Below are 13,471 nucleotides of genomic sequence, written 5' to 3'. Positions count from 1 at the left end.
CAAGTCACGATGAATGATCCCATGCACGATTGATTCCTGGAGGATTGTGAAGATAATCCAACCCACGAGATGCATCAAGGCAGATTTGGAGGCGATTTAGCCATGTGAGGTTTGTAGTGTCACTCAAATATCTGTCAAGGCTTCCACGTGTCATGTACTCATAGATAAGGATCATCTCATAACTCTCGTCACAGAAGCCCACAAGGGAGACGAGGTTTTCATGTCTGTAAATAGAAAGTGTAATTATTTCTTTCCAGAACCCAGGCGATCCTTGACCAAATTTTTGTCAAGTCGTTTGAACGCGACCATGACAATGCCTTCTCGCCTTGAAAGTTGTCCTCTATAAACCCTCCCAAAGCCACCCCTTCCGATTATATTTTCATCCGAGAAGTTGTTGGTCGCTTGCACTATATCTTTCAAAGAAATGTGTAAGTGACCAAACTCTTTCAGGAACGAAGCCAATATATGTTTATTTTTATGAGATTTAACAACAAACTTATAAGAGCACTAGTATCGGTTCCGTCCTTGGGCCGTGAATGACCTCCGCCCTTAAGGACTCCAATACTAGCAATTAGTCCTTGAAGGGTCCTTGAAGACTCGTACTCCAAAATGTCGTTGCACGGCAAATTCGATCACGGAAGCAAAGCAATTTTTTGTTGTACATAATGTTTTTAAACTTGTACCCGTAAATAATTAATTAATTTAGTGGGTGTGAGGAAGTGTGTAATGGGTACGTCATGGTTGTTACCATTTAGTGGTTGGTTAGTGATGAGAAGAAGTGTTGATGTGGCGCTGATGTGGCAGTCAGTGATTTCACGACGGACCGTCATGGTTAAGAGTGGTCTAAGAAAACTTGAAACATCTATGTGAGTGTACAGTATATATGTGTGTAGTAGATATATCATTAAGCCAACCTCATGATTCCTTTCACATTGAATCTAGGTAGCTACTGAAACACGCGTATGAAACTTTTATAATTATTATTAGACATCAAATGTCTATATTAAACACATATACTTCATAAAATAATATGGATAATAATAATATTTTAATCCAAATTATTGTTAGTCGAAAGGTCACTGTTACCTTCACGTCCTGTCCAGGGATGTCTCATTGATTCCGAGGGCCTGTGCAGAATAAAAGGGGCCGTTAAACGTTAAATATTTTCTGGGTTAAACTGATTCGATCCGCTATGTATATCAACACTAATTCGGCTCAACATTAATTTTTTGGGTCAAATGTATATAATTATAAAAGATTTACAAAATTTTGAGCCCCTTAAATGTCCGGGCCCTAGCTAATGGAGTAATTAACAAAACAATTAAGATAATGAATAATAATGACATCAGAGCCATATCATAGACTATTTTTCTAATATTTTTTTTGGAGTTCAAATACAATTACATGGGGTTTATTTTATGGGAAGTAATATGTACACAACTCACTTTTATTATGTACACAACCATGGTGTTTTACAGTGTTGTACAATACAACACTGTAAAACACTATGGTTGTGTACATAACAAAAGTAGGTTGTGTACATATCATCACTCTTTATTTATACATGAAACAAGAAACTTACTCGATTAAAAATATAATTTTCTTCCAACTTAATCGCGATCCTTCGTGTTGTGATTGTCTGTAATTTTCCAATATCACATCATGATATATCAACCTTCTTTGTCTGCTAAAAGAGTAGTATGTCTCAGAGTGCTAGGTATAAGAGTACATAAGTGAATTTTATTAATGAAATTAACCGAGAAAAATAAATTTTTGATGTTTTTGAAAACTCATGATTCTTGAACTTCATTACTCAACTTTTTGTATTGATAATGCCGGTAGTTTTTTTTCAAAGCAATTAAATTTCATTATTATATATGTAATGTATGTATACATTACATGTACATCAGATGATATTTACTTGCATAGGCTTACTTTGCATTCCACTTAACAAACTTTTATAGCCGTACGGTTAACTAAATTAACCGCTTTATACTCATACGTCAACCAAATTAAATAATCCATTTGTAGAAAGCGAGTTCTTCATTAAAAAGACTACCACGCCATACTTCATATTGTGAATCTTCTACCGACACAGAAAGACTCCAATGCAAACTATTTGTTCACAAAAATGAAGTTCAAGGCATTTTGTGCCATTAGTCATCAAGGAAAATCGCGCAACATAAGTATTTGGTGTAAGATTTTGAACAAAATCAAGTTTCATATCAATAACAATACAAATACATAGGCCATAGCATACAGATCAACACTGATTCAGAGGTGAATAGAGTGAAAAACAAACACTTTAATCTTCTATAAGAAAAATGTACCAAATACACCATGAACTCTACTAAACTTCTTGCATACATGCATGGTTGCCGATATCAGTAAAGAAAATACACACCAAGATGCAAAAGTTTTAAAATGTTACAACATAGTACAAACAAATGCACATACTCGAGTTATACAAACATACATACCTATATGTCCTACGTATGTATGTGTGTATATATAGAGAGAAAAATGCTGACCGTTTTGTATGCAACATGAAGCTTTCAGTAAATGGGTGAATATGGAAATATAGATAATTAAAGAGTACCATTTACGCGAACATGATAAGGTGGGCCTCGGCAAAAAATGGGTTCATCAGGTGAAGAAGATCGGGCGCGAGCCCTAAGAATTTCATTAGGATCATCTATTACTGCAGCAGCCAATAGTGTGTACTCACCCGGGACAAGGAAATACAGACAGAATGAATGTTTAATCTCTTCAAGTGGAGGTACATTCACCTTCATGCCAGTTAAAGCACCTAATATAACAACAATATAAATAAAAAATAGAAAACATTGTTTAAATAGAGAGCACCATCAGAATTAAATGAATTGATAACCAATGGTAGACAAGTAAAGGATCAAGTTAGTATTACTAAGTTTAGGTAAAAGAAAAGAAAGACAATCGTAAACCTAGAACCAAGGTTGTAGAAGTCGAGTCGGGATGAGTCAGTCCAGACATTGACCAACGTTGCTTTTAGTATTAAACTATATTAAAAATAAAACATAAATATTTCAAATACAGATATAGGGCACAAAATTTTATTATAACAAAATATTAAAATTTTGACTTTAAAGCGACTCGGCCCAACTCAGCTCGACTTTGACCCGACTTTTTAGGCGTTTTGGGGCGAAACGGGACGGGTTAGTCGCCTAAAACACACACATGTAAATTAGCAAACTCACACAAAGTAGAGAAACTCAAATTATAATGCAAAAGAGAACAACATTTAGGTTGGTACTTTTAGTCCAAAATCAGTTAATTTTGCAAAGTGTCATTTTTTTTTATCAGGTTCAGTATCTGAAGAAAGATGGCTTGTTTGACACAAATAGGCTAAAAGGTCTTACCGGACACACACATATACACACACACGAGGCTAAACAGTCTTACCGGACCATAGTACAGCCGAATTGGTGCCTTCAACACAGTTTTCACCAGCTACATCTCTACAAGTAATATTAAGACACATACTGATCGAATCCTTTGTGTTATTCCGAACGACAACTTCCATGGGTGTCATATCATGTGCCAGCACAGAACCAGTAGTCAAAGGATCCTTAACAAGTCTAAAACTAAAAGTCAAAGGATCGGGTAATAAAACGTCCATCACTGATGTCTGCAGGGCAGCCTGTGTGGCATCTTTAATATGCAATTCTCCTGAACTATTCCGACCCGATACCCACCTAACCTTAATCTTAGAAATCAGATTCTTTATAGACGCATTGAGTTCAGCTTTCTTGTTCTTCTCTGAGAAATTTACAGTTTTACCCCCGCCAAGAAAAGAACCATCAAGAACAGGTAACTTAAAATGCTCTAATGGTATCAGTACTCTTGCAGTGTAATCTCTGTCTATTCTTGTTTTAGGATAATCGAATTCTGAACAATTGTTATTATTATTGTCTTCAATATTTGTACTCTCGAGCTGGACAGATACACTGACTTCAAAAACAACATCGGTTGGATTAAACAACTCAAGTTCGAGAAATCTAAGGCCCCAGCTTCCTCTGTAAGGATCAATTTTCACCAATTTATCTGTGTGTTTTGAGTAATCGGTAGGTTTATTAGCAGATTCATCATCATTTGATGGATTATCAGCAATTTCTCCAACATGAGCAGGGATTTCCATAGACAGTAACCGAGCTTTTACAAAAGACAAGCCTTGCAAAACACATACGTTCAAGGGAGTAATCAGGCGGCGTCCAGGTGGCACAATATCGACACTTTCTGTTTTATCGTTCTCTGCGGGACCTAAGACAGGAAACAAGTAACAGGGGTTAATAGCAGGGGTGTCAAGTTTGGCCCATTAGCTTATTAATCGGTACATTATCACCAACACGTTGAACAACTGAAAGAAGAAATAGTTAGCCGAGGAAAAGAAAAGGTTAAATGGCTCGAACGGGTCAGACAGGTGAAAAGTAACCCAAAGTGTACTTTTAATGATGCAACTTCACAAACCATATAATTTAAGAGTAGTAAAAACCAAGGTTGAAAAACTCTCTACTTGGGAGTACTCGGAGGGGATTTTGGAAGGAGTAATCGATAACTCGGCTATTATTCGGATTGGACTTTTTAACATTTAATAAGAAATCAAAATTATAGATGTAAATGCGGAAGAAAACTACAAACCTACACATAAACTTCAACATAATTGTCTAAAAACATAAAAATAATCGTTCTTTCATTAAGAAACTCTTAATTCTAGTTTGAATTCATATTAAAATGTTGACCAATTTTGACATTAACCAACAAATACGCTTTTGACCCATTAGCCGACGATGACTGATTAATTTTACGGATTTAGAAAAATCGGATCGGTCTTTTCAAAGGAGTAATCGGGTTTTTTTACGACCGGTTTTTACAACAGTTGTAAAAACACTAAATTTATGAAACCAAGAGCCACAACCAGTAAAAAAAAACCAAGAAATAGTAGGCACTATCTAAATGAAACCTATGTAGGTAGACCAAGGAATAATTCAAGTTCCTTCATTTCTCACTTTGTACCTCAGTTGCAATACATTAATAATTTTAGCAAACTAGTTACAGGACACTATTTGGCATGTAAATCTTATGCAAGAACTAATATATCATTAGATTGATAGTATGAATTATTACCTGCATAGTGGATAAATAACATTGGGCTGCTAACATCCTTTATTGGCCTAGTTGTATTTACAAACATGCCCTTGCTACCATTAGTATCAAGATCCATCAACCCGAGCTGCCAAGCTTTCAACGTAACTGGTATAGTAACTTCAGAACCAGGCTTTAAAGGAAGTGCAGATTTCAATGCATCATAACCAACCGAAATAACAGAATCTTGATTTTTCCCAGATAAAGATATATGTGCTTGTTCAACTGGAACTGTACCAGCATTAGCCACACTAATCCAAAGCTCACGTATTTCGCCTTCATACAAAATAACAGAACCATCACCACCAACTATATGTGATACCAACAATGGCAACGAGGGTACAACTGTAATATTCGGAACGGTCGTGTTTTTCATCTTTCCGGACCCACATGTTCGAAACGGGTCAGAAATAACAAGCCCTTGTGCAGCTCCAAGTAGCAAATTTTCAACATCTTTGAAAAAATGTTCAGTAGTTACACCAAAGCAATGAACATGGCAACCGGCTATATTAACGGGACCCACTTTAGTTGGAATTCCTGATAAACTTATCACTTTTGAGGAATTGGGTGGAAGGGTTACACTGATTGGGAACGCATCAAAATTTCCAGAACGGACTGAAAGATATATGCTGTTGACCAGTAAGTCAAAACCGCAAGGGTTTGCTAATTCTACTAGAACTTGAACTGGTTCACCGACGACCCAAACGAGCTCTTGTTTACTGACGTCGACTGAGTCACCTTTGCTGAACGGTGTATAGATAAAAGGACCCGAAGGAGCAGATCCGACCCACCAATCGTCTCTTCCGGGATCCCGTTTTATAATGTCCATCTGTGATGGATGTAGAGGAAATGAATGCAACCTAGTTATCATAGATAATAGTTAGTCATATGGTAATCACATAAAAGAGATGGGCACAGCCACAAATAAGTAGAACAAGATTGTCTAAAAAAAGAACCAAAATTTAAGAGTAAATATATAATGTTATTACTGTTGTGTTATTAATCAACTCACCAATTTTCATTTGTATATATATGATCTAATAATCATCTCAAGAACAGCTAAAACTGTTTTTCAGGGTTTAGTCAGAAAACATGTACTAACACTAGTCGCTAACACTAAGGTTGCAAAACTCGCTACTCGGGAGTACTCGGTCGGGACTTTGGAGGGAGTAATCGGAAACTCAGGGTTGGACCTTTTAGATATTAAATAATGGATTTCAAAATTATGTGTAAATATAGAAAAAAACCCATAAACATAAACTTTAATATAATTGCCTGAAAACATAAACATAGTCGTTAATTTGTTCACAAACTCTAAAAATCTAGTTTTAAATTCATATTAAATTGTTGACCAATTTTAACTATGACCGACTTTGACCAACAAATCCGATTATGACCCATTAACCGAAGTTGCCCGATTAATTAAACGGATTTTGGAATATCAGATAGATCTGTTCTTAAATAGAAGTAATCAGGGATTAATAGGATGTAATCGAGGGTTTTTCTCAGTAGTGCACTAGATACACCAGTTCAGGTCATATATTCTTATATTGTATTGGACTATTGGCTATTAGTTTCTAACTAGATGATAATATTCATCTAAACGACAAGTACCTGACAAAAGGTAAGGCAGGATCAGCACAATGAGTTCCAGAAGGAAGCCTCTCAGCAGAATTGTTGAGTGCAGTTGCAAGCCCATTTTGGCCTGAAGGTGTAATTAAAGGATAATAAGATCTTAATAAACGCGCTGCTGCACTCCAAGCAGCAAGAGGATCACCAGCACGAACAGCTGACAGAAGTATCTCCTTTAATACAACCATCTGTAGGGTGCTCCATTGTGACTCAAATAGAGATACTACCAAATGATGATGCATCTTGCCACCATCAGCAATAGATGGCACAATATCCTTGTATAAAGAAAAAATATGATTAGACATAGGCATGTCAGTCATATACATAGACGGAAAAAAAATAATTGCAACACTTGTAACTGATACAATTGTAGAAGATCAAGAAAAGGAATGATATAGTTCAAAGAAGAAGACTTAGGATCAGAACCCATGTTAAGGTGAAACTTTTAGATAAGATCAATGCATGGTGAGTAAGATACAATCTAAACATGTTAACAATGTGGCAGTGTACGAACATCTTAAAGCTCACTGTAAATCTATCTACATCAGATCCAATATGACATCATATTGAAGTAGATTTCAAAGAATATATAGATATATTAACATGATTTTGCATTGCATTTTCAATACTAGTTGGCTCATTGAGAATCTAACAAATAAGTTATTTCTCTTTTAACTCAAAGCTGAACTCTTTAGAGCTCGACATTTGGTTGTCTCTTCACCATAGCCTTTGAATATGTTTTATCTTTCAGTCTTGAAGATTGCATAAAGAACCCGTAAAGTCACTCGTTGTAGCAATAATGTGCAGTTTCTAAGATTTGGTAGGATAAGTGATGAAGGTCAGTTGAAAAGGTCAATGTGCTACCAGAAATGGCGTTCATAGTTCTAATCAACATTTCAAGGAAAACGAATAGGCACAAATAGTGATAAACAACTATTCTTTGTGCATGTTAGAATTCCTTACATGGTTCACCCACATAAATCTTAACAACTTAAATTACATTTCTAAACTACATAAGTCCCGTCCAGCATTTGCAGTCATTTATGATTTCGTGCAGAAACTGTCTTTATTAATACTTGTATATTCATATGCAAATAGAGATGATTACAAGCAGAAGTAAATAAGCATAACAGAGTTACAAAGCATAAATGATCAACTTAACTAGCAAGTTGTAGTAAGTGGTTTTGATGCAGTGTCACATGTTAGGAATGCATAATATGAAGGGAGCCCTAATAGAATCTTTATTAATAATTAATAATATAATAATACTTACATCAGAAACAATATGTTTGGGAATGGACGCACGACTTTGAACACGGTAAGCTTTTGTAGTCAGTGCCAAAACTTGCATGGCACTAATAGAAGCCAAACTGCTTTCTTGTTGTAGATATAACTGAGCCACCTGGCGAGAGAAAAACGCGGCTTTTCGGTGGTAGCCGAGAGTTCCGTATAAACGGGCTATCTCGATGTACAATATCAGTCTATCACTTGCATCGATTAAAGATTTTGCTCCATCTGCAGCAGCAGTTAAAAGCTCCACTACGTCCTTAGCCAGTTCTCGTCTGTCAAACACATGAATGAACAATGCTCACATTGATTTAAGTTGTTACAGACTTCCTTATTATATACTATATAAAATATAAATAGGGGCAGGATCAATGGGGAAGTAACCAATCGGGGGGAAGCGGGGGGAAGCAAATTTTTTATTTTTTTTCGTTTTTTTCGGAATTTTTTTTTCCGGCATCAAGATCACACAAAAATATGAACATTTAGAAGAGACACTTCGTGATGAATGTTATTATTTAGGCGGGAAAACGATCGACAAAAATAACATTCAAGATAATATTGTTCGTGAAGAATATGAACGTTTTTTTTTCATGTTTTGTGAAGTAAAATTTAGCCCGATTTAGAGTTTAGGGTTTAGGGTTTAGGGTTTGGTGTTTTGGGTTTATGGAAGTGTTAAAAACTCGATCTAAATCCTAAATCTAAACCCTAAACCCTAAATTTCTAAACCCTAATATCTAAACCCTATAAACCCTAATATCTAAACCCTAATATCTAAACCCCAATAGCTAAAACCTCAACATACGCTCGAAAAACACGATAATTGTTATATATTACTTCTTCGAGTGTTTTCCCGCCAAAAATAAAAACATTTATCACAAAGTGTCTCTACTGAATGTTCATATTTTCATCCCATCTATAATGTTCGTGAACAAAGTTTTTTCAAAAAACGAAAAAAAAATAAAAGTTTTTGCTTCCCCCCGCTTCCCCCCGATTGGTTACTTCCCTCTTGATCCTACCACTATATAAATATATAAATACAATTTATAATTGTAAGTTAGTAGAAGTATTCTTACTATTATTTTTATTAATATATTTAACTAGCTTAGTGGAAGGTTTAACAACGATCTTTAGAAGCCAGATGCCCTGATCAATAGATATATACTGGGGTGTTGTTTTTTTCTTTATATATCAATCAAGTACAAGGAGGGCTTCATAACTTTCACCATACATTCAATCATGAAATGGATACAAATAGATTATATTATCAACTCTAAATTCAAATATTATAGATTAAGAAAAACTGGATTCACAGAAACGGGTTTTGGGAAGATATTGCAGGAAACAGGTTTTTTGGAAAATTCAGCAGAAAAAAAAAAAAAAAAAAAAAAAAGTTTTCCATTTAAGTTTGGCAAAACAGTTTTTTTTCTTAAAGTTGCAAAGAAGGGTTTCTTTGGAAAACTTCCGCAATAATAATTTTTGCTAATTTTCTATATAGAGAATGTTCGCAAAACACTGTTTTTTCGGAAAATTCTGCTTCTACTTAATTTTGCAGAAACAAATTTTTATGTTGCTTTCGCAAATAAGGTTCTTTTATATTCAGACAGCAAAATCATTTTCCAAATTTAGCATAAAAAGATTACTACAGCATTTGATACTTCCCCTGAATCAAAAAAAACTTATAAGCACTATGACGTACACTGAAACCTGTACATAAATATCACAAGTGATAGCAATAAGAGATACAAAGAATTAGATATTCACTAGTGATGAAAGAATGAATTAGATATTTCCAACGAAAGTACGAAACAAGTTACAATTTTAATTTTGGGTTTAATTTCTGACGGTCTAGCCTACTCCAACTGATTAGGCATTAAAAAAGTGTGTACAAGTCCGCATTAAAGATGTTAAGCAAAATTTAAACAATGTACAAGTCAGCATCGCAATGAAGAAAGCATCTGGTACCTTAAATATATACAAATAAATTTACGTTATCATACTAGACTGAGTTAGATGCCCCCATAATATGAAGACAATCAGACAATACATAAATTATATCACACCATTCATGAAACCTCCTTCAGATATGATAATAAACATGAAGTTCTGGGAACAAACCTGCATAAGAATCTTGCTAATTTCAATGTAGCTTCCAGTTCAAAGCTGAGGGGTGAGACCCTGAGTAGGATAAACAAATAAATATAATTATTATAAGTGAATTCATGATTTACTTATCATAATGATCCTGATATCGTAAGGATCTGTATTTAAATAAAAGTGATAAACTTGTGTATGCTAAAGATGTTGATCATGTAGATATTGTAAGTATCTACCTTTGAGAATTGTCTTGTGTGAATGACTTCCTGTAATGCACGATGACACTATTGTAACGATACTTGACCTCCTCCTCTATAACTGGATCCTTTTGAACTTCTTTATCCATCTTATTACATATAAACAGAACACAAAGAAAGGTTACAACATATATTGATAGATGATGATCATATTAGCAAATAGCAATCAACTTTTGCTAAAAGAGTTGCAAACTGATCTGATCACAGAGTCTGTGAAAAGGATATTGGGAATCTTTCACCAGATATGTTTATATACAGCATGGTAGGACATAGCCAATCCATGCTTTTTAGACGTTTAACTTGCTATATACAGAATCGTGAGTCTAATTAACAGTTTATCTTAGTTACTTTTAGCACACTTTTAAGAGTGGAATCTTCTATAATCAACTCGTGCCAAACTGTAGTTCTAAATTCACCTGAACCCACTAGTTCATGATCATGTCTCCGATACATAACACATAACTTTGTTAAGGGCAAGATTTAAATACCGACATTTTTAGTTCTTAAATCTCAAAAGCGGAAGAGGATATTTGAAACATTATTTAGGGAAAAAGTTATCATTGAATATTATACACTGACATAACTTAATCTACATAAGGCAGAATTGGGACACCGTGCAAGGAAAATAAGTGTGGAAATCTCTCTACTGTACATTTCATTATAAATTTAAACTCTTTCCACCAAATTCCATACAAATATGTTTCCTACCATTACAATGATGTATAAAACCTAGGTCCCAGATTATACAGGGTAAACGAAAATGATACGACCCAAGGAAGTCATAGGGTTATGGGAAATTATTAAAACTACAGGGATTAAGTTTTATTTTATCATGTATATATATATAAATATCCTACAGATCGTCTAGAATATTACGATTATAAATTGGTTATTTGGTTCTTTCGAACTTGGGAGATATCCTACATCTCGAATTGTGGGCAGATTATTAGTATCATCCGTGTTAATATTGATTAATTAAGTTGTCTTTGGTTGATTGTTCATGTCAAATAACTTCCACATCCAAGTGATTAAGAGTCACATCATGAGCAAGCACGCAAAGTTGCAAACAAGCAGATTCAAAATACATGATATGAGTAATTTGCTTACCAGCAAAGCACAGACACCACCTTCTAATGCACCAGCATACCAAAAGTAATCCCCAGTCAGCCTAGCAAGTTCCAAAGCAGTAGAATAATGAGCATTAGCGTCAACAGGTGATCCAGCTAATAAACAATAATCTCCAATTGTTTTCTGCGCTCGGCCAAGCCTCCTTTTTTTCGCTTTGATCACCTGAAATAGTCAATCGAGTTGGTTTAGACACCACCCTTAAAGCATGCACTTGACAAATTAGTAATTATTCAATCATCAGGACACCTAAAACATAAACCTCCTCTGAGCTGAGACTGGCTTGAGAATCTAGAGGCGTCTTTAAAATGGTTCCACCAGACTCTGCTTGAAGAACCCACTTTTCAAATTCCATTAAAAGTGAAGCAGCAATGTCTTGCATCATTGTTTGTAAGTGAATCTCCTGAGTCCGCTGGTCAGCAGGAGGAAACAAAACCAAATTCTTTCCTTTGTTATTACCTTCTGCCAGCTGCAACATACAAAAATAAAAACACAATTTAGCCGAGAAACAAATATCATTCCTATCCTCCTTGGAAAGAGAGACATTATTATATACTTGATATTGATCACAAACCAATAATAAGGTTCAAGACAAATTTTACATACACGAGCATCAGTTAGTTAACAACCTTAGCAGTCAGCGGTGCAAGCTCTATAAACTTCAAGGGTTTAGAGAGTGATTTACAACTTTGTTACCGTCTAGAGCAATGCAAGTTAGTGATAATAAACATAATCCAAAAGAAAATAGAGATGTTTGTACACACGAAAACAAAGATGCATTCTTTCGGTATTGCTTTGGCTAAAAATGTAGCAGTTGATGGTTTGCAACAAGATAAATAAAAACTAGTGTTCTCATTTACAAAAAGGTATGTTAGTCCTCAAACTAATACATATAATTGACCACTCTAACAGCAATAATTGACAATAATGAAAATTTATTACTGTACTAGATTAACCAGACAGATACTGAATAAACTTAGCAACTTAGCAACTTAGCTAATAACAACTAGTACTAAAAAATATGATGTGCATTAACATAACAAAATAATGTTAACTATACTTATCACAGAGTAATACATACAATTTGAAGTACAATTTTTAAATTAAATTAACTAAACTTAACAACAACCTGTGTATCACCAGGCGAAAACGCAAAACACCTTTTGACAAGTGAAGACGAGTAACCTTTACACGAAATCGCAAACTGATCGATGACGTAATCGAGATCAGGAGAAGACGGACAGTGACAGATTCCAATAACGCCGTGAATTTTACGATTCGATTGAAAATCTTCCCACGGACTCGGCGGTGATCCACCGATGATGAAGTTGAATCTCAAACTACCTGAATCCCAATGTTGTTGAGAAAACGGAGATTTTTGATGTTCAGTGTAGAATGAAGTGATAGTTGAGAGTTCGATCTTATGGTGACGTGAAAGCATTGCGGCGTATTTACGGAACAAGTGTAGGTGGATGTCGCCGATTGGGATAACGGCGATCCGGATCATTGAGCTTGCATCGATGCTGACGTCAGGCTCCATTGTTGTTGTTGATGATGATGATGATGTCGCCGGAGATTAGAAGTAGTTGACAGTTTGAGATTGAGAGAGTGATGGTTTTTGAGTTCGAAATTGGATCGGTTTGCAGTGGAGAAGAAATGGGAATCAAACCCTTGTTTTATTAAATTGGTCCCTAATTATTTAACGAGCTTCCGATTTAGTCCTTATGTTTTTTTAGGGCAAGTCTAATCAACCACATGTGTAACTTTTACGTAGGGGTGGTCAGTATTTGGTTTGAAACCGTGAAACTCGAAAACCAAACCGAAACTAAACCGGGAAAAAATCAAACCGAATTTGAAAAACGGTTTTCGGATCGAGTCAAACCGAAACCGAATTT

The 13,471-nt window shown here is 35.1% G+C and overlaps 1 protein-coding gene across 1 annotated transcript; it reads right to left on the bottom strand.

Moving 5' to 3' along the window:
* Nucleotides 1-2,285: 2,285 nt before the first annotated feature.
* LOC139846655 (trafficking protein particle complex II-specific subunit 120 homolog) lies at nucleotides 2,286-13,211 on the bottom strand. Its single transcript, XM_071836141.1, has 10 exons — nucleotides 12,706-13,211; nucleotides 11,839-12,045; nucleotides 11,559-11,741; nucleotides 10,431-10,540; nucleotides 10,216-10,275; nucleotides 8,087-8,375; nucleotides 6,796-7,088; nucleotides 5,164-6,041; nucleotides 3,442-4,299; nucleotides 2,286-2,809 (listed from the first exon to the last, which is right to left on the bottom strand). The coding sequence occupies exons 1-10, from the start codon at nucleotides 13,114-13,116 to the stop codon at nucleotides 2,589-2,591; spliced, it is 3,510 nt and encodes a 1,169-aa protein (XP_071692242.1). The 5' UTR covers nucleotides 13,117-13,211; the 3' UTR covers nucleotides 2,286-2,588.
* Between the last annotated feature and the right edge of the window lie 260 nt (nucleotides 13,212-13,471).

This window comes from Rutidosis leptorrhynchoides, chromosome 5 (assembly GCF_046630445.1).
Source record: "Rutidosis leptorrhynchoides isolate AG116_Rl617_1_P2 chromosome 5, CSIRO_AGI_Rlap_v1, whole genome shotgun sequence".
In the NCBI taxonomy this organism is placed as follows: Eukaryota; Viridiplantae; Streptophyta; class Magnoliopsida; order Asterales; family Asteraceae; genus Rutidosis; species Rutidosis leptorrhynchoides.
The sequence above is the reverse complement of the archived record's forward strand: the minus strand, read 5'-3'. Positions and strand labels throughout refer to the sequence as shown.